We start from the raw sequence: 20146 nt of genomic DNA, 5'->3' as shown, positions 1-20146 counted from the left end.
GCTCTTGCTCTCGCTCTTTTGCGGGCAAACCTTCCTGGTTTTGTTCTTTCTCAGCTGATGAAACAAGGAGGACTCATCTTCTTAAAATGTTAGGTAGAATTGTAGAGAGAAAAAAGGATATTGATGAGGAGATCAAACAAATGACATGGGAACAAAAAATCAGATTTGATACAAAAAGATCCAGTCACTTGTGCAAGAAACTTTGAGCACATGGTTCAGTTATTTATTCGTGATGTCTCAAAGTGCAGTGTAATGCCAATAGGAGAAATAGCTGATTATTTTTACACAGTGGAATTTCAACGAAGAGGAAACCCACATATCCATGATTTACTTTGGGGAAAGGAAGCCCCAAAGTTTAAAAAAAGTTCTAATGAAGAAATTGTCACCTTTGTTGATAAGTATATCACTTGCCACAAATCAGACAGTTGAAGTGAAATGGAAGAGTTTGTGAACTTACAAATGCACAGGCATGCTGAGACGTAAGAAGGCAGGGCATAAGATATGTAGATTCAACTTCCCATTGCCACCAATGCCAAAAACAATGATTATAACACCTCTTGACATCTCCTGCTTTGATGAAGAGAACAAGAAACTGAACAAAGAAAATGCTGAACAAAATAAGTTTTTGAAAACATGAAACACAATGAAGAAATCAGTTTTGAAGATTTCCTCAGTAAATTAGAATTGATTGAGGAAAGTTACATCCTGGCTATAAGATACAAATTAAAGCCTGACACATTATTTTGAAAAGGGCACCATCAGAACTAAGGATCAATAGTTACAAGACTTATTTACTTAGAGCCTGGCAAGCAAACATGGACATACAATATGTACCAGATCCTTGTGCAAGTGCTGCGTACATACTGTCTTTTATTACAAGAAGGCAAAGAGGTATGAGCAGACTTGTAGAAAGAGCATCTGAAGAAGCTAATTCTGGCGATAAAGACATCACAAATAGAAAAAGGCACATTGGAAAAAACTTGCTAAATGCAGGTAAAATTAGCGCTTAAGAAGCATTGTATCTCATATCATAGTGTATTAATCAATTTACATGCACCTCACCTGGAGATGAAAGGGCATTCTTGTTAAAGAAATTAGATAAGCGCAGACAGTTGCCTGACAACTCAACTGACATAGAATCTGACAACGTCATTAAAGTTATCAAAGGAGACCAAAACAATTAGAAAAGTTACGCTTGGCCAACTTTGTTGCATGGTTCAACTATGTTAAAGATGACCAAATGGATAGCAGCGGTACTAGTGATCATAATGAGTCATCGTGAATGGGCATTGATGATTTTCTACCAGAAACTAGTTTTGACAACAAATCTGATGACAACCCTTATAGTATTAATGTCATTGAACGTGAATGTAGACCAAATGAGTACAAATTAATAGGAGGTATGAAACTAGTAAAAAGAAAAAAGCCCAAAATAATCGGCTCCGTCGGGCACCATAAAGATAGGGAACCAGAAAACCATTTTAGGGAGTAGCTAATGCTTTATACACCATGATGAAAGGAAAGCACTGATTTGATAAAAGACTGTCAAACTTACCAAGAACGGTTTGAACAAGTTAAGGATGAAGTTGTCTACAATACGTGCCAATATGAGTACCATTCAGAAATACTAGATAAAGCAATAAACGATATGAATAATACTGAATTTGACAACTTTAACAATGTTGCTCCAAATGCAGAACATATCAATAAGCAGGACTGTGCTATCAAAGAGAAGCATAGTGAATTATTTGGTTGCTTTGACCCTGGAAAAAAAAGCAGCATAATCAGTATGATTTGCCTGATGGTATATGTATTTTCCTTAGAAATAATGATGACAAAGAACTTCTTATAAAGTGCATGTCTGATAATGATTATTATGCACTTGTCCGTTCTTTGAAAGAAAAACGAAAATATATTTTTTTATCCTGTATTAAATTTAGTCAAAACTAAAGATGAACCTCTCAGATGATGTGAAAGTTGTGGAAACAGCCCATACTGGTAAAGCAGCATTCAACATAGAAGGTAAAACATTGCATTCTGCTTTTAAGATACCTGCTAATAGAGGTTTTGAGTATTGTGCAATGAACAGTGACTGACGAAATACTATACAGACGCAACTGAAGAAACTAAAGCTTACATTTATTGATGAAACATCTTGTTGGAAGTGGTATGTTCATCCTTTTGAATTCAGCAACTAACATTTTGAGAGAATACCTCACCCTCTTCGAATTGACAGAAGTAATGAGACAAAAAGATGACAAACAATTTGCAGAGCTACTTAACCATTTGAGAGAGGGAAAACACCAAAGACGATATAGCTATTTTGAAACAAAGACTTTTGAATGTAACACCAGAAAATGAAAATTACCCAATGAACATAACACATTTATTTCCTACAAATGCATCGGTAGATGCTCATAAAAATGCCCTATATACTCTCTCTAAAACTGATAACGCTCAGATTAAGGCTGTGGACATTATAATTGGGGATACTTCTGATGATCACAAGAGACAAATAAAAGATAAAATCCCAGATCATCCAACAAAGACAATGGACTTCTATTCACAAGTATCAGTGGCAACTGAGGCAAAATATGACTTAATAAGGGTGCGTTTCTTTAAAAAAATCCAAATCCGGATTCTTGAATCCAAAAACGGATTTTGCGTTTCTTTAATAAAATCCGAAAATGGATTTTGAATCTATAGAATCCACACTCCGAGTGGATTCATTAGATCAAATCTAAATCCGGATTTTTAGGATTCATGATCCGTGCGTTTCTTTATTGCACGGATACAAAAAGCAGTACGTTTGGCAAGCGGTCGTCTTCTTAAAATCCGCCACATTCCCGCCATTTTGTTGTAAATATTAGCTGCTGCCGGCCATGGCGAATAAACAAGGTGAGTTTTTTGTGTAGTTTCACCGAAATTTTCCATCCTGTACGTATTTTTATAAATTTTCCGGATGTTTGATGCGTCTTGGCATCTTTTATTTCTATCTACAGGACAATATTGGACGCACAGTTTATCTGCAGGTGAATATCCAGAATATCAGTGGAACGAAAGCCACGTTCAACCGGGCATTCAACCTTATCTTCCTCAGTTCATGTTTCCACCAGTTCAGCCATGAAACAGTCAGATCAGTATCACCTCAGCCTGGTCCAAGTTTTTCTTCTTTGGAAACAGCTGCAGCCACGTTCAGTCAGTCGCGTGAAGGCACCGAAGGCGAATCGAGAGCTCTTGTACGCTGGTCTAGAGCTGATGTGCTGTTGTTAATTTCCTGCTATGTCGAACGCAGAGAACGATTTAAAGATATAAACAAAAAGAACAAGTCCCTGTGGGAAGAAATCAGCAAAGAATTAAAGAAGAACGGAGTGTTCTTTAATGCCAAGGCGTGTGAGACGAAATTGAAAAATCTGAAGAGAAGTTATGTTGCTTGTGTTGATCACAACAAAGTCAGCGGAAATGACCGAAAGAAATGCAACTTCTATGACGAACTTCACGAAATATTTTCGAAAGATGATGCCATCGCTCCAAAAACATTGTGCAGCAACATTGATGGTAAACGAAGCAAAGATGCAGTCAAGAGTGTTAAAAATTCCAGTTCCACATTGAGTTCCACAGGTAGTGACACAGAGGAGCCTGTGGTTACAAAAGCAAAGAAAAAGAAGTTACCAGAGCGGAAGAAAAGAGAAGACCTCGTTGGGCTCTTTAAGGAATTTACACAAGACAGGAAAGAGGAAGAAAAGGAAAAGATTAAAAAGTTTGAAAATATGCACAATGAACGCATGGCACTCATCGGCCGATTTTTGAATGTTTTTGAAAAATCATTGAACAAAGAGTAACCTTGATTCCATAATTTTTTATTGTGTTGCAGAACATGGGATTATTTGACCACAAACATGAACATAGATACAGTAAACCTGAGTTTGTTGTCAGTATTGAGTTATCTAAAAGTTTATTATATCATACATGTTAACAGTATTATTGCAAGTTGTATGTTTTTTTTTATCACATACATACAAGGAACTACAACAGCAACATTAGGTGAGAGGGCCTAACTAAACTGGTTTTGATATTATTTATATCCTTTACTTTTTTTAGCCTGATTCTCAGATGCTTCAGATCACTTGTGTCACGCACTTCCTCCTTTCTGTGCGTGACACAAGCAACCTGGACTGTCAGAGTATTAGGCTGTTACATTTGTGTTGAAAGTTTACATTTCAAGCAACACCATAAATGTTTCAGGTAGTATAAAGTGATCCATGTACATGGCTCTACTATTTTCTTATATACTTTTAAAAACAAATAAAATATCGATATTTATAGCAAAAAGACTATTATACAGTATAAACTTTATGAATGACATACACCACCTATGAAAGAAGTGTTCATGAAAACACCACAGTACAAAAGGTATCAATACATAAACCACTTATAAATGCTAGGTTTATGGGATCAGTCTCATTATCATGTTTCTCTTATCAACTGCTCCTACACCTGGTGGAAAGATGTCATCATCATTGTCATCATTGTCATCATCATCATTAGAGTCATCTAAAAAATCATCGATGTCATCTTCAATAATGCAAATGTTGTGTAAGATGCAAGAGGATACAATAATTTCCGGTATGTCCTCAATTTTGTCAACATCCATCATTGTTTTTAGCTTCCTAAACCTGTTCTTAAAAAGCCCTATGGACCTCTCAACCACCATTCTGGTGGAACTGTGGGCAGTATTGTAACGTCTTTGTTGAGCAGTCAAACGTCCGTTGTCTCGAAATGGGGTCAACAGCCACCTCTTCAAGGGATATGCTGCGTCTCCCAAAATGTGGGAGTTGCCAGGAAAATAAATGTCTGGGTTCACTTCAACTTCTCGGCAGATCGGAGAATTACGAAACACGCGAGCATCGTGTACTGAACCAGGGTAACCACAGAAAACATCGGTTATGAATAAATCCGGGTCACAAATGACTTGTAGTTGGACGGAAAAGAAACCTTTGCGATTTATGTATTGTTCATGATTGTTATGTGGTGCTTTAATTGGTATGTGGGTGCCATCAATAGCCCCCAAAACACCCGGAAAACCCTTTTTCTCTTCAAAGGCCTCCATCACCGCTTGGGCTTTTAGACCAGTTGGAAACTTGATAAACTCATCCATTAAGTTCCTCACTATTGCTTTGCAAACTCGTCTGTAGACTCTGTACGCAGTTGCCCTGCAAACATCAAATCGATCGGCAACAGAGCGTAAACATTCTGGATTCCCAAGAATCCACAGCGTAATAAGGATTTGCTTTCTTAACTCGACCGGTGGTCTTCCTCTATCGCCGGTGTATTGAGGTAAGTCGCCGTGGACCGAAAGCAAATGTTCGAGAACTGTAACTGTATGCCGTGACATGCGGAAGTGACTTCGGAAGTCCTCCGGTATGTAACTAGGTACGGTTATTTCGTAAAAATTCTTTGTGCGAACATGTTCTTTTCGGACGAGCTGTCCGGCCGCCAAAAGGAATAAAACTGCTTCGTCATCGGCTCCTAAAAGAACCTGTTGTTGTTCAAGGTCATCGGCAAGGACTTCTTCGAACAGTTCAAACATCAAACCAAAACTTTCCGCCATTTTGAAAACTCCCCCCAAAACACGCGAACTGCATGCTGGGGTCGTTACGGCTAATTGAAAAAAAAATCCATTTTCGGATTTTTCGTGTCTTTAAAAATAACGAATCCGCATGATCTCGGATTAAGAATCCAATCTTGGATTTTTTTAAAGAAACGCACCCTAAGTAATGTTGATGTGACTGATGGACTAACAAATGGTGTAGGGTCTGTCATAGAAAACATAGCCTTTCCACATCTTGAAATAGGCAGAAAACAGTGCAGGGGCTATGCTTATTTGTATAACACACACATATAAAAAAACTGGACACCAGTTTTAGAAGTAACAAAACGATTCCAGATCAATAAAAAAGTAAAGTACAAATTCTTCGACATCAATTTCCACTTAGACCTGCTGCTGCCAAAACTATTCATAGTTGTCAAGGTGACACACTAAACGAAGCAGTTGTCGATTTTCCAACATCCACAAGGGAGCATATGCATTTTGTTGGCTTGAGCAGAGTAAGAAACAGTTCTTCTCTACATGTTCTCAATTTGAATGAAAAAATAATAAAGGTCAGTGACAAAGTTAAAAATGAAATGAGTAGACTGAGAACAGAAGAAAGCCCTAAGTCTTTGGCAACCTTGCAGATTAACGATTTACCCCAAACAAAAACAATCTGTCAATCAAACAAAAAGATTATGTCGAGCATGCAGCTACAGTAATATTCACAGGACGAATGCTCTTATTTCAGTGCCTTTAGGCAAAACCGAAAGCGTCCCTAAAGGTTGACATAAGCTTTAGGCGTCTTTAATTGTAAACCGAAATATCCAAAAGCTAACAGCTACCTTTCATGAATCTTTAATTGAACATTAGGTGAACTTTAATAACGTAAATCTTTTAGCATCCTTTAAGTGGTCTCTTTTTGGCACAAAAGAAGGTTTTTAATTAATATACATTTAATTAACCTTTGAGGTGAGAATTAAACGAGTCTCGCTGTTTTGACATCTTTAAGTCTAATTGTAATCTGAACTGTCAATAGGAAATGCATCACAAATTAGCCGGCACTTGCGTCGGACAGGAATAGCAATTCCATGTGCAGCAGCAAATTTTGTCAAAACATCTGAATTGGAAGCAACGGGTTTTCATTTTCGCATCTCCTTTATAGAACGCATGGAGTGCGATGACAAGAAAGGATATGTTTACTGCACTCATTGTAATGACTTCGTGTCACGTTCAACTTTCGAAAGGCATGAGCGAAAACGTAACAAGTCGAATTTGACAGATACTTTCGGGTCGACTTCAAATTTCCGTGATTTGTTTCAAGAAATTTCAAGTTCATCTGACGATGAAGTTTAGTTACCTTAAATACAGAGAATGTAACTGCTATTCAACGTTGCTTGAGGCGATAGACCACTGCCAACTAATTTTATCTTTTACACCAAATCCTTACAGGACCCACAGATTTTGTTCAGGAAGAGCGTCTTGAAATCGAAGCAGAAGTTGATAATTCTTGGTCAAAAGCTGAGCAGGTGAGAAAGGAAGAACGCGGAGTTTGTGCATTAACTTTTATCATGCAAATTGTAAAAGTTTGTAGTCAACAAACAGGACACTTTTGCGAAAGCTATGTTATCTACTAATGATCTTTGGTTGTTGTTTAATGCTGCCGTTCATTCGTTTGTTTGTTTTTTTCATTAACATAACTCTTAAGAGTACTTTATGAGAGGTGAAACATAGATTGTCCGTTCTGAAATTCCTGTCTTCTATATAGCCAACGGACTTGCCGAAATCCGAGGCAGCATACTCTACCAGCGACAACGAATATGGGGATCTAAACAGTACCGATGATGAAAACCAGAGCGACTGTTGCAGTTTGAGCTCTGACTGTGACGAAGAAATCTGGAATGGTGTGCTGCCTGAGATGATATCGAGAGATATAGAAAACGCCCCTCCCCTTCCGGAAGCTCAAGGCCACCAAACAGCACTTCAAAAAGTAAATTCATTGATTTTCTGGTTCGTTTACTTTCTGCTAATCTGGCAGGCGACTTGCCACCTCAGCGATAATGGTCTCGCTTGGTTGCTCAATTTCCTTGTCTCGTGGCTCAGGGTTCTTGGCGTAGAAATTTCCAATGAGGTTTTTGAAAAATTAGCGATGAGCTTTCCGGGATCCTTGTACCTTGTGAGGCAATTCCTAAATGTTGATAGAGACGATTTCAATAAGTTTGTGGTTTGTCCAAAGTGTACAAAACTGTATAAGTACGACTCCTGTATTTCGATGATAAACAATCGACAGGTGGCAAAAAAATGTAGCAACACTCATTACTCCAGAGGAAGAAAACTAACTTGTGACGCCACACTCGTGACAAAGGTTACTCTTCAAAATGGAAAAACTTGCTTCTACCCTATCAAGTACTACTGCAGCAACAGCATCATAGACCAACTGGAGAAGTTGGTCTTGAGAAAAGACTTTCCCATAAATTGTGAATTGTGGAGAAAACGAGAAGTGGGGGAAAATACCTTGGCTGATGTTTACGATGAAAATCTATGGAAAGAATTCCAGAACGTCAGTGATTCACCTTTCTTGAGTAACCCACGAAATTATGGGTTTATGTTGAACTTTGACTTTTTCCAGCCGATGAAACACCGCAAGGATTATTCCGTTGGAGTGTTTTACTTAGCAATTTTAAATCTGCCCAGGTCTGAACGGTTCAAATGGGAGAATATCATTATTGTAGGCGTTGTTCCTTCATTGGGCAGAGAACCCAAAGATCTAAATGAATTTCTTGAGCCAGCTGTGGATGAGTTGAAAGCCTTGTGGAAAGGGGTGAAGATCAAAGCTAGTCTGAGTAGATTTGCCCTAACGTTTCGTGCTGCTGTTTTGTGTGTATCTTCTGACGTCCCGGCAACGAGAAAGATCTGCGGATTCAAGGGGCATTCAGCTCAACTTGGGTGTTCACGCTGCTTGAAGAAGTTTTTAGGTGGTTTTGGGGAAAAGAGAGATTACTCTGGATTCAACAGAAGCTCATGGAAACCCCGCACAAATGAAGAACATCGTCGAATGGCCATTAAAATTACTCAGTGCAAAACGAAAGCCCGAAAAAATTTGCTAGGGCAACAAAGTGGTATCACCCACTATAGCATTTTACTGAGACTCGATTACTTTGATGTTATTAGATTTTGCACGGTTGATCCTATGCACAATCTCTTTCTCGGAACTGCCAAAAGAATGTTTAAACTATGGACAGACTCAAAACTTTTTTCGCCCAGCCAACTGAACGAAATCGAGGAAAGGATAAAATCAGTCGAGGTTCCTAGTGACATGGGACGATTACCGATGAGGATAACCAGTAATTGTGGTTCATATACAGCAGAGCAGTGGAAGAACTGGACACTCATTTACTCTATTTTCTGCCTTCAAGGTATTCTACCAGAGGAACATTTCCGGTGCTGGCAGACATTTGTGTTAGCATGTAAATATTTGTGCCAGTCCGCTATTACGAAAACAGAACTTGATATTGCCGACGGATTGATTCTAAAATTTTGCAAATCAGTGGAGACTCTTTATGGAAAAGATGCCATTACCCCAAATATGCACTTGCACAACCATTCGAAAGAGGTTATTCTCGACCACGGACCAGTTACTAGCTTTTGGTGTTTTAGCTTTGAAAGATTTAATGGCATACTGGGCAGTACAACAACAAACAAAAGATCCATCGAACTCCAAATCATGAGAAAATTCATACTGACAAGATTCCTAAAGGACATGACACTACCAAACGAGTTTCAAGGAGATTTTCTTAAATTTTGTTCACCTGAAGAAAGTACAACCCCAGATGATAAAGATGTTTCCCCTTCCGACTGGCCGACGGTCCACGAATTTTATAATGTTGCTACGAATGTGCCACTACGTGAAATAAACTGGATGAATAAATCGGGGATTAATGTTTCGTCATGCTTCAAGCTCGTTTCTTTTGATACCGATGATTTGAAATTACTGACCGCCGTCTATAGAGTGATGTACCCAGAGAGGCGAATTGAAGAGAGTAATCTCGCAGAAACTATATATAAATTTAGCTCGTTTAAAATCTGGTCAACTACGTATGGGTCCAAAATGCAACCAAGAGGAATACGTTCTGCCAAGATACTACCATCCTAGCCAGCAAAGAATGGACAAGTCCTTCAAGACGTGTTTGTTTTATCTCCAGGCATCGTCCAGTACTATTTTACACATTCAATCAAGCTTGGAGAGGAACATGTCACGCACTACTTTGCATGTGTAAGATGGTTTTTAGCCCATGAGGAATCTTATTTTGCAAACCCAATTAAAATCTATAAAAATAAATTCCATCCAGGGGGGCCAGCATCGTTTATGCCACTCCAGAGGGTATTTTCCAGGTTTGCCTCTGCTGAACTTGAGCTGGAGGGGCAACAAACAATTGCTGTTGCACAAATAACAAGGAATGTGTTCTTGTAAAAATATCGCACACAGGCATTCACAATCATCCCTGAATCAAAACGTAAAGGGAGCATCGTATTAGAAATAGTAAGTATCTTTACACAGAGGAAAGTCCTAATTGCTTTTAAAAGTTTGTGGTAATAAGAATGTTCGAATGTATTTCTAAAGTTCAGCTGGTTACTAAGTAAATATCCAATAATTCCATACAGTTAAGATTGCTTTTTGATTAACTGTGATCTCCCTCAAAAGATTCCACTTAAGGTTCCAGCTTCCATCTTTTATGAACAAGTAGATTCTGTATAAACAAGTAGTATGCTTTCCAGTACAAAAGAGAACAAAATGTGATCTTGGCAAGGTATAGTCAGTTTATAATTACATTCTATTACAATAAAGTGAAATGAGGCCTTTGTTTCAGTTGGAAGCCCAACACGTGGAGTTCCCAACCCTTTTACTTCAAGGACTGGTTAATAAGCAACTCTCCCTAACACACTAGCAATACATCAATATTCTCACAAATATATCAAAAAAACTGTATGAAAGGAATTTAGAAAAGTAATATTGAGATCTTAGGGGGTGAAATGGGTAGATAGGGGCACATAGTATACAAGTTAAAATATTGTTTTCTGAAATTCATCTGTGAACAGGTAGATTCATAATAACAAATGAAATATTCTTCTGATTAAGACTGCGACTCCAGAGAGTCTGTGTATAGGAAAGAAACTAAATTGACCAGAGATTAAGACTGTCTCAAAAAAATTACTCAGAAAGTTGTCAATTGCAGTCTGTACCAAACTTCAAAAAAAATACTAAACAAAATAAATTGGAACAAAATATCTAGGTTTAGAGAAATGAATGTGGTCATAACCTATCCACATCTTCCTGAGGCCTGGCAATATATGAACTTTGACCTTTGCAGCCTATGCTAGGTATTGAGATTCCACTTACTGAAACCCTGACATTCTTAAAACTTATAACCAGTATGTATGTAGAGAGAGTCTCAAACAAAAAATAACAATAAAGAGAGAGAGAGTTTGTTCTTGAAAGAGTTGAAATGTCTATACCCACTTACATCTTCCTGGAGCCTGGCAATGTACAGATTTTGACATTTGCAGCTTGTGCTAGGCATTGAGATTCCACTTACTGAAAAACTTGACATTTTTAAAACCTTACAACCAGTATGTATGAGACATAATTGATATTTGACTGATATAACATAGACAGTTACTTCTGGTGGCCCCTCTCAAGTTAAGCTCTGGAAGCTTCAGTCACCATTCAGTTCTACTAATGCCATAATTTTTTGATGTTGTTCAGTTAAGAAGCAGATACTCTCCAACTTGGATATAGTTGTTTTGCATTCCTTTGACTTTGAATGTCAAGTGTGCCGGAGAAAAGAGAAAAGTAAACCCTGCTTGAATACAGACACAGTCCTCTGGTGGTTACAGCCGACAACCGAAATGGGTCTGGCCTCCAGGTTTGAGACCTATTTAACAGCTCAGTGCACGTATCAAATAAAAAAAAAAGCAGGAACCATAAAGCATAAAAATAAAAACGATACGAGCATATCATTGCCGAGGTACCAAAGGGTAAGACCGAAGTATGGGCAATCTGCACTGCACCTCTCCTCGGGATGCAAAAATAAACAAGCACTGAGAGGAGCGCACGAAACTCTCCACCCAGCTGGGATTGCCTTCTCTGGGCTGACTGCATGAGGTTTGAATCCTCAGAAGGGACTCAAATTCTAATGTTTTTTCTTTCACTATCCTACACAAGATACCATTAGCTCTCTGTGATCCAACTTGTCCATTGGAAGTGAAATGTCTTCTTCTGAAACATGATCCTCAAGCTGAAAAAGTAGAGTGCTTGAAGTAAATGACATGTGCTTATAACCCAGTGGCAGACCTAGGGGAGGGCCGCCCTCCCTTATTTTGGGTAATGAAATAAATGCGGAGGGAAGAAAAGCCAGCACAAAAATACATGTACAAAACAGTTGGTTTCGCCCAGTGACCAAAAAGCAGTCACTCGTAAGCTGTACCATGCATTAAGATTACATATTTTGAAAAAGACCTGACAGGCTGAAACCTACTTTCAACTGAAACAATTGTAGCACAAGAAAATTGTGGTAACTGACTAGTCTGTATATTAACAGTTGTTCAGTTTGGGACTGTACCAAGCGATGAGAGTCTATGTTATTGGAAGATTTTGTCATGTCTATACCCACTTTCAAAGGAAACAACATTATCACAAAGTTAAAAAATGTAAATGTAACAGAAATGTGGTCACTTGTAATGATCCAGGAGCATTAAGATCTGACTAAAACTCTGTCACTCACAACCCAAACCTTGCGTAAAGATTCCACATTTTGAAAAACCTGACATACTCAAACATACTTTCAGTTTAGAAGCCATACATTCAAACGCATGAAAATTGAGTAAAGCCTGTCTTGTCTACTTATGTATAATTTGTCAAAAAAATTTTTTACACTTGTCTCTGGAGCCTGAACCAAGCATTGACACTCTATATTCTTTATATATCCTTAAGCATATCTTATTTTACTGTCACTCCCGACTCCCCTGAGTAGGATTTTGACATTTTTGCGGTCACGTGACCACGCGAGCAATCTTGTTGTATTCGCCATGTGCTTTCAAGTGCCAGATTTATTTGTTGTTAATACGGAGTTTACAGAGCTTATTTCGTTTATTTTAAACCGAGAGGCCATACAGTTCGGTAAGTGGACATTTGTGGACATTTGTAAACGTTTTGAAGAACATATAAGACATTGGAAATTTATATTTTTTGCAGAAAACCACTCGCGTCGCCTTTATGTAAACAAGGAACGTGTCGATTGTGAGTTTTCACTGTGTGCCTCGGATTGTGCAACTGTGTTATATTTTGTGGTCCGTGGCCGTACGGACTTTGAACATTTGGAGATATTTGTGAATAAACCAGTACGTTACTGACATTTACTTTAGACTGAGTAAATGTTTATCAGAAAGCCACAAAATGCTTAGTAAAAATAATGTGGTCACTCACAATGATCCAGGAGCATTAAGAACTGAAAAGCCAAACTTTCAAAAGTGTCCTTGATGTTTATGTTCATAACAAGTATCATGTATGATTACTTAAAGTTTTAAATTCAAAATACAATCAAGGAATGAAGCTTACATTCCTTAAATGGCACTGAAATGAGGTTTCTAATGACCATATTCATGTGAGCTCAATGCCACAACTGCTCTTTAGGTACCCCTTATCTATCAAGGCCACCTGACTAAAATGTCTTTACCCTAATAAGCCCACTCCTCTCTCCTCCCACTAAACAAAAAATCTACAGTATTGGTTGTATTGTTATTGATCTGACTGTATTAAATTGAGCTTATCTTGTTATTCATTCCCTCCTAGTCAAATAAAAATGTATATATCCTCCACTGTTGAAAAGCAACCCGCTATTTCAAAAAAGTCCATTACCTCCCACACCGTCCCCCCTGCCCCTACTTATTTGTTCTCGATTGAGTTCTGTTTGCATGCCATACATACAAGCTTTTTTTATCACAAGCTTACTTTCGTAATTGTTCTAATCACACTTAAAAGAAAACAATTCACAATTGTATCAAGCGTCGATCACATCTCATTACACAACAAAATCACTTTCTTGCACAAGAAATATAATCGAATTAATTAACTTCGATGCCGTGACTTGACGCTTAGATAAATTTCCTTTGTTACAAGATATCCTTTACCTACACACGGCTAAATTTTAGATATATGAACAACTTACCTTGATGAAATTTAGGTATCGGTACAAAGCTGTTTGCTTGAACAAGTGAAGATCGAATGTGTAGTAGAAGTTTTCCCGCCACAAAAGGCCTCCGTGTTTCCTTGCTTCCAATTACACTTGAGTCTTCATTCGTACTCGCCAGCGTTAGCTAGGCCCAGTACACTCAGTACAGTGTATATCACAACGAGGCACAATATCAACAGGAGGTCCTTCCAGGTTTGGTATAGGATAATTGCGCGCTTTTTTGAATCTCGATTCCGTTGACGACTCTGTTAACAAAGCATCCGAACGAAGCGATTGTTGTCTGGTTATTTTACAGCTAATTCAGAGTTAGGGAAAGTAAGCGAAGGAAATGGCAGAAAGACGAGTAAACGATCGCGGACAAAATCAAGATGATAATGTGATTCCAGCGCCAATTAGAAATAGTAACATGTCCGAAGAATGCATCGTACTGCTGGAGGAATTGATCCGCAGCAACCGGGCTCTGGCGAGCGAAAATGAAAAGCTGCGGCAGCAGTAAGAGCGCTGCAACAAATCAAACTTAGAGGCTCTTCAACGGATTGAGAACCGTCTTGAAACTGGTGATAATGGAGCCAAAGTCCGTCGGCGCCAAAATAGACAGAAGCGAAGGACGATAGTAGTTCCACCAGCTTGTCGAGTGAGTAGAAAAACTTAACTGATGAGCATAAATAATGTGATATATGTTCATGATTTGCTGAATTCAGTTCTGTTTCGTGGAAGATTTGCTATTATGTTGAGTACGTGTTTGGCGCGCAAATTATATGCATAACTCAATTATTTAGGCAGTAATCATTTGGCATAATTATGTGTGGTTACATTTACTTGATAATCCCCTTTACCATAAACAGGTCTACCAGAAAGGTTTTTTCCTTCCTGTTCTTTCAACGAGAATAATCCAGTACGAAAATTCATGTTATTATCTTTTCTCTTGAACCCTTTTGACTTTCCCTGTTTTAATCACACAGATGGGTACTTGTGTAAAAAGCGTGGAAGTAGAAATAGGGGAAAGGTGACAAATTGATTGTTGAAATTATTTCAATCTTTTAGAGAGCTGTGAGAAGGATATATAAACTTCTTTTAAAAAAGACGACTTTGGTGGATTTTGTCTCGACGAAGAGTGAGTAACATGTTATTATATTCAAAGATATTTTACTTTATATTGATTAAACCGTGAAATCAGAGTCTAAGCTGCTGCTAGAAATATTGAGATGTTATGTGAATACCTTATTGTTGTTGCTTTTGTCTAAGTGTTAATACTGTTAAAACAGAATACGTGGCTTAATCACGGTGTTTGTTCTTGTCTCAGAGTAAATTCTGATAACAACTATGGAATTTTTGAGCGCACAGTAGAGCAGGTTGTACATCAACAGGGAGGACCTGAAAAGTGTCCCTGAACAAAGGATATCATTGAAGGTAGCTATCAATAATCATAGCACATGCATTTCACTTTCATTGGGGTGTCATTATGATTTTTTGCAGGTGGGCATAAGAATTTGGCACTTAAGCGTATTGATGTATATCTCTTTTATAACAAGTTGAGTTTCACTGAAGGCCTTGCCTTAAAAACATCCAGACAAAATCGTGCTCACAGTTGGTCAATTTGTCTAGAGCCCAGTCCTTAAAGATACCCCTGCTTTTAGTCTGTACCATCAGTTAGTGTCTTTAACCACTTTTCCCTCAACAAAAATTTCATCATAGAACTAGCATTCAGTAACACAGTTAGATATCATGCAACTTCTAATGAGCACCCTCATTATATGTTTCAAATTTAGGACAAGAGGAAGGGTATATTTTTAATTTTTTCGTAATTTACATAATAACTTTCTCAAATGTTGCAGAAATTTAAATATGTTGCAAACTAGAACTTTCAGGTTAATTTCTTGTCTCTGAAACATTAAGTTCAGTGTAAATCCTCAACAAAGCTTACTTCACACCTTAGCAATGAATCACCAAGGACATACTGCAAATTTATATAACTTGGCAAATATTCCTATGCGGCCAGCCATAAATGATTATAAATTTGAACATTGTCATTTATTTATATGGGAATCTTTTTATAATCAACTTCTCATGGCATTTTGATAATTATTTCTTTGAACAGCTGCTTTACAAAGATATTTTAAAACGTGCCTAGAAACACATAAGCTGAAGAGCAGTAATCGCTATGAGGCACATAAACAAAAAACAAGAAAGAGTGGTCGCCAAAGAGAGGTATTTATTGGGATACTATTTTAACATTTTACTTTTCATATACCCTGCTGTTTCCCACTGAATGCATTTTTTTTGCCATTACAAAATTGGATGGCTTTGTATATAGACACTTTTAAGGGACTGTGTCCTGTCAAAATTGTTTTGTGCCTATGAGAGCAATTGTTAAATGAATTATGTATTCTAGTCTGTATCTAGAGCCTTCCTTACAAAGAAAATCTTTGTAAAGTAAATTTGGTAATTGTATAATATTATTTTAAAGATGGATCTGTAGTTGAGGAAAAGAATGAAAAATATTAAGATGTGATTTGAGATCAATGATAGTTTGTATGGACCATTTGATGAAAAATAAAGGACAAGGAGACTCTATAGTAAAACATGCTTAAGAATTCCATTCTTACACTGTGTGCACATGCATATCAAGAGAAATTAGTAATTTGGATCATATTTTCCATTTGAGGTCTTATAATACCCTTCTCATGCTTGTTGTATATTTTTGTTTTTTCAGAAGTTAATGAGACGAACTACAGCCCTGGAGCTGGTCAACTGGGCTGACCAGCATAACAAGGGGAGAGTGGCGGAGGTTCTTGTGATGGAGGCGATGAGCAGTGAAGAAAGCTGTTACGAGGATGATGATATAAATAACTCAAAATTAACAAAATACTCTGTCCATCGCCTTCAATGGGAGAGTAGAAGAATGAAAAAAATAAAAAAAAAACTTGATAAGGCCTATAGGAAAAAACTCACTTCAAGAGCTAAGGAGAGAATCCTACCCAGAGTTGATGGGCAACCTTCTTGAGATGCCCACCAACTGAAAATTTTCCAGGGTGGGCAATAAGGCAGTAAAAAAAAATTGTTTTATCAATTTAAGGTGACAAATTGATTGTTGAAAAAAGTATTAATCAGCCATGTCTAGAATGAAGGTCTTTTAAATGCCTGCGTGAGACTTCTTTTTCATTGAATATGTTAATTAGCAATTTTAATGGTCTCATTATCTAAAGTAAGTAATTGTGAATTCTTCAATTTTATATTTAATTTCCTCCATATGAGATACTTTTTTCCATATTGATGTACAGGTCGGCAAATAATTGATAGCTATCGCAAATTTAAATTGATTTAGAAAAATATACTGATTTTTTAGATTGATAGGTTGAAACTTATTTTTTATTGTTAGTATCAGTTCAAATTGCATTTCTTAGTGGCTGGATTTGAGAGTGAAATTTGCGAATTAATAGCTTTTTGTGTAGTGTGTTGCTACAGCTAGTTATATTCTGTAGTTCTTATATTTTTATAGTGATAAAGATTCTATTCTATATAGATGACTGAGATTATATGAATTATACATTAGTGAAAGAGAAATGCTTAATAAAGTATGACAATTAGTAATTCAAACATTTGGATGTCTCTTTTTTAATTATGTATGTGCCTCAAATGAGATATCCTCAGCTTTATTGTGGGTTTACTCTATCTCAGGGGAGGAAGTGAGTTTTGAACGAAACTATTTCATCACTGCAATTTCAAACATTCTGTAATTACTTGTATGTGTGATGTCTCTTTTTCTAACAATTTAGAGGTTTCCCAAAATATTATAATTTATCATAATATAAATGTGGCTGTGATTAAGCAAATCAAAAGTCAATTTAAGGTGAAACCTACAGCTTTTAGAGGCACTTAAAGGTCACTAAATGATGAATTTTAACAAAACTTGAAATTTAAGAGGACCTGAATGTACAACTAAAGATGAATTACAACAAAACCTGCAACTTTAAGTAGTACTTAAAGGGAAACAAAAGATTAAAGAAACCTTTAAGTTGCCTTTACAAGTAGAAGTTTTGGCAATTAAAGACGAGTTTACGAGAATTAGGAGGATTCTTAAAGTCAATTAAATGGTTATTTAGGTTTACTTTCATATGATCCTAAAGTGTTCATGAAATGGTTCATAAGGAGACTTTAATTGACTTCTGAAAGTTCAATTAAAGATTCATTTCAGAACTTTCGTATGTCACCTAAAGATGTCTTAAATACTTCTAATGTTAACCTTTAAGTTACCTTTAAGGAAACTTAATTTAGTCATTTCATCCTGTGATTTTCAAAGTTAATTTACTTTGTAGGACAAAGTGTAACTAGTTGTCCATATTAGCAGGTCCCTGTTTCAAGAGCGTTATATAACAACTTCTCCAGGCTACCTCTTAATGGTTGGCGACTTTGACCTTCATGTTGACACTGATGATACCAATGGTTGACGCCTCAACAGTTTCCTTCAAAGCATTTAATCTCGCTCAGCATGTTCATGGTGCCACACAAAGGAATGGTCATACTCAATCTTGTTATTACTAGAGATGACGAGGATTTGTCAGGAATCCTGCACTTTCCAACCATCATATGATCTGTTCCAATCTAAGCTCATATTTGGCAAGGTATTTAAATTTTTTAGTATCTATAGAGTGGCATAGCATCCAGATACCGTGTCCTTAATGTGATCGTCCCACTTAAGATGCTCATCGATGTGAACTCCAAGCAGTTTGCAAGATTTAATACGTTCTAGTTTATAACCACTGACTACGATGTTAGGATCATACTCGTCAAGGTGATGTACTCTGGACATTTGCAGGGTAGATAGGATCATAACCTTGGTTTTGTCATTGTTAAAGGCGAGGGTACTCTGCTTAGCCCAGGCACTGAACTTATTACTGATTGGGAGATAGTGTTTCTACAGTTATTTAGGTAAGATATTTTAGCATGATCGTAGATTGTTGTGTCATCCACATACTGGAAGCATTTGACATTTACGTTCTCCTGAAGATTAGCAACATAAATATTGAATAGTACCGGACCCAAGATGGAGCCTTACGGAACCCAAAATTCACGTTTTAACCTTTGAGCACGTGTCAGCGATCTGTACAAATTGTTTATGATGAGCAATAAAGTGAGTGTCCATATCAGGAAGTCTCTAGGAAAACCTAGTTTACTCATCTTGGTGCTAAGATTTCTGAAACAGATTGTATCAAGGGCTTTATAAAAGTTGGACCTAAGATCATCATGGTTACCTCTGAACGTTTCATGGCTTTTACTATGTCGTCTCGTATAGCTTGAAGTACATTAGTAGTCGATTGTCCCTTTCGGATGGGCAGCAAGAAGAACAGAAAAAAGAAATGTTAGTGTTGAGAACATTGTTCTATTAATAAAAAACAACAACAGCTGACGGAAAATAAGTGTTCATAAACCTTTGAAAGCAACTGGTACTAGTGATATGGGTCGTAAGTCCTTTCTTGCATGACTATAAGTACTTTTCATGCATGCGCACGACGCTTCCAAGCAGATGGGAAAGTACAAGTTCTTGATGCAGGGGTGATGACCATTCAGTGTTGATGACATCATCTGCAGACCCATGGAAAGAGGCATTTCTCGACTCAGACTGTACCGAATCGAAGCTCTGGGTGGATTACAACATCTGTACATCGTCAGAATTCTCTAGGATGCCATTAGTACGAGGGGAGGAGGAAGGGAAACAGGAAAATAAGACGAAGCACAAGCTTGGCACGCGCTGTGGTAATGTGCCAAGACTTGTTTAACTAATATAAATTAAATAACAAGAGTATGTACAACATAGGCAATACTAATAAAATAAGAAAACATGGGACACTTGACGAACGAGAAATGTACCAGAGGATTTATGAAATGCAGCTGAAGAACGTACTTGTGACTACCTTGACACGAGCCCACACTTTACTATTTGCCAGATCCACAAGAAAATCAAAGTTATAGAGATGGCTGCGTGGACTGGGGCTAGGAGGGGGATTGGTCTCTACATCATTGACAGGACCTTTACTTGCAAATGGAGTGGGTCGTTAGAAAAAAATTCAATCGTAATCTAAAAGCATTTACAAAAATAATCTTACCATATTAGTCAGTGACTTGAATTGAATATTTGTATATTTTACATGATTGACCACAAGGTATCTACATGTGCCAATGCAAGGACTTCAGCTGGTGTCAGCGACCATTTTCAGTACATAACTTCATTCAAAACTGTAACATGCCAACTGCCAAAAGGCGGATAACCAAGCCTGTCAAAATACTATGAACATCAAACATACATTCA

At 37.4% G+C, this 20146-nt stretch overlaps 1 protein-coding gene and 3 pseudogenes across 1 annotated transcript; 3 read left to right on the top strand and 1 right to left on the bottom strand.

Annotated features, from left to right (window-relative positions):
* Window positions 1-815: 815 nt before the first annotated feature.
* Window positions 816-20146, top strand: part of LOC131794933 (uncharacterized) — an 88083-nt pseudogene continuing 68752 nt past the window's right edge.
* Window positions 4337-5450, bottom strand: LOC131794936 (putative nuclease HARBI1). The gene has a single exon (XM_059112500.2). It carries the CDS (start codon window positions 5393-5395, stop codon window positions 4448-4450), a length of 948 nt encoding a protein of 315 aa, XP_058968483.2. The 5' UTR covers window positions 5396-5450; the 3' UTR covers window positions 4337-4447.
* Window positions 7509-10061, top strand: LOC136277341 (uncharacterized; annotated as a pseudogene).
* LOC131776409 (uncharacterized) lies at window positions 14168-16890 on the top strand (annotated as a pseudogene).

The sequence above is a fragment of the Pocillopora verrucosa genome, chromosome 12, assembly GCF_036669915.1.
Source record: "Pocillopora verrucosa isolate sample1 chromosome 12, ASM3666991v2, whole genome shotgun sequence".
In the NCBI taxonomy this organism is placed as follows: Eukaryota; Metazoa; Cnidaria; class Anthozoa; order Scleractinia; family Pocilloporidae; genus Pocillopora; species Pocillopora verrucosa.
The sequence above is the reverse complement of the archived record's forward strand: the minus strand, read 5'-3'. Positions and strand labels throughout refer to the sequence as shown.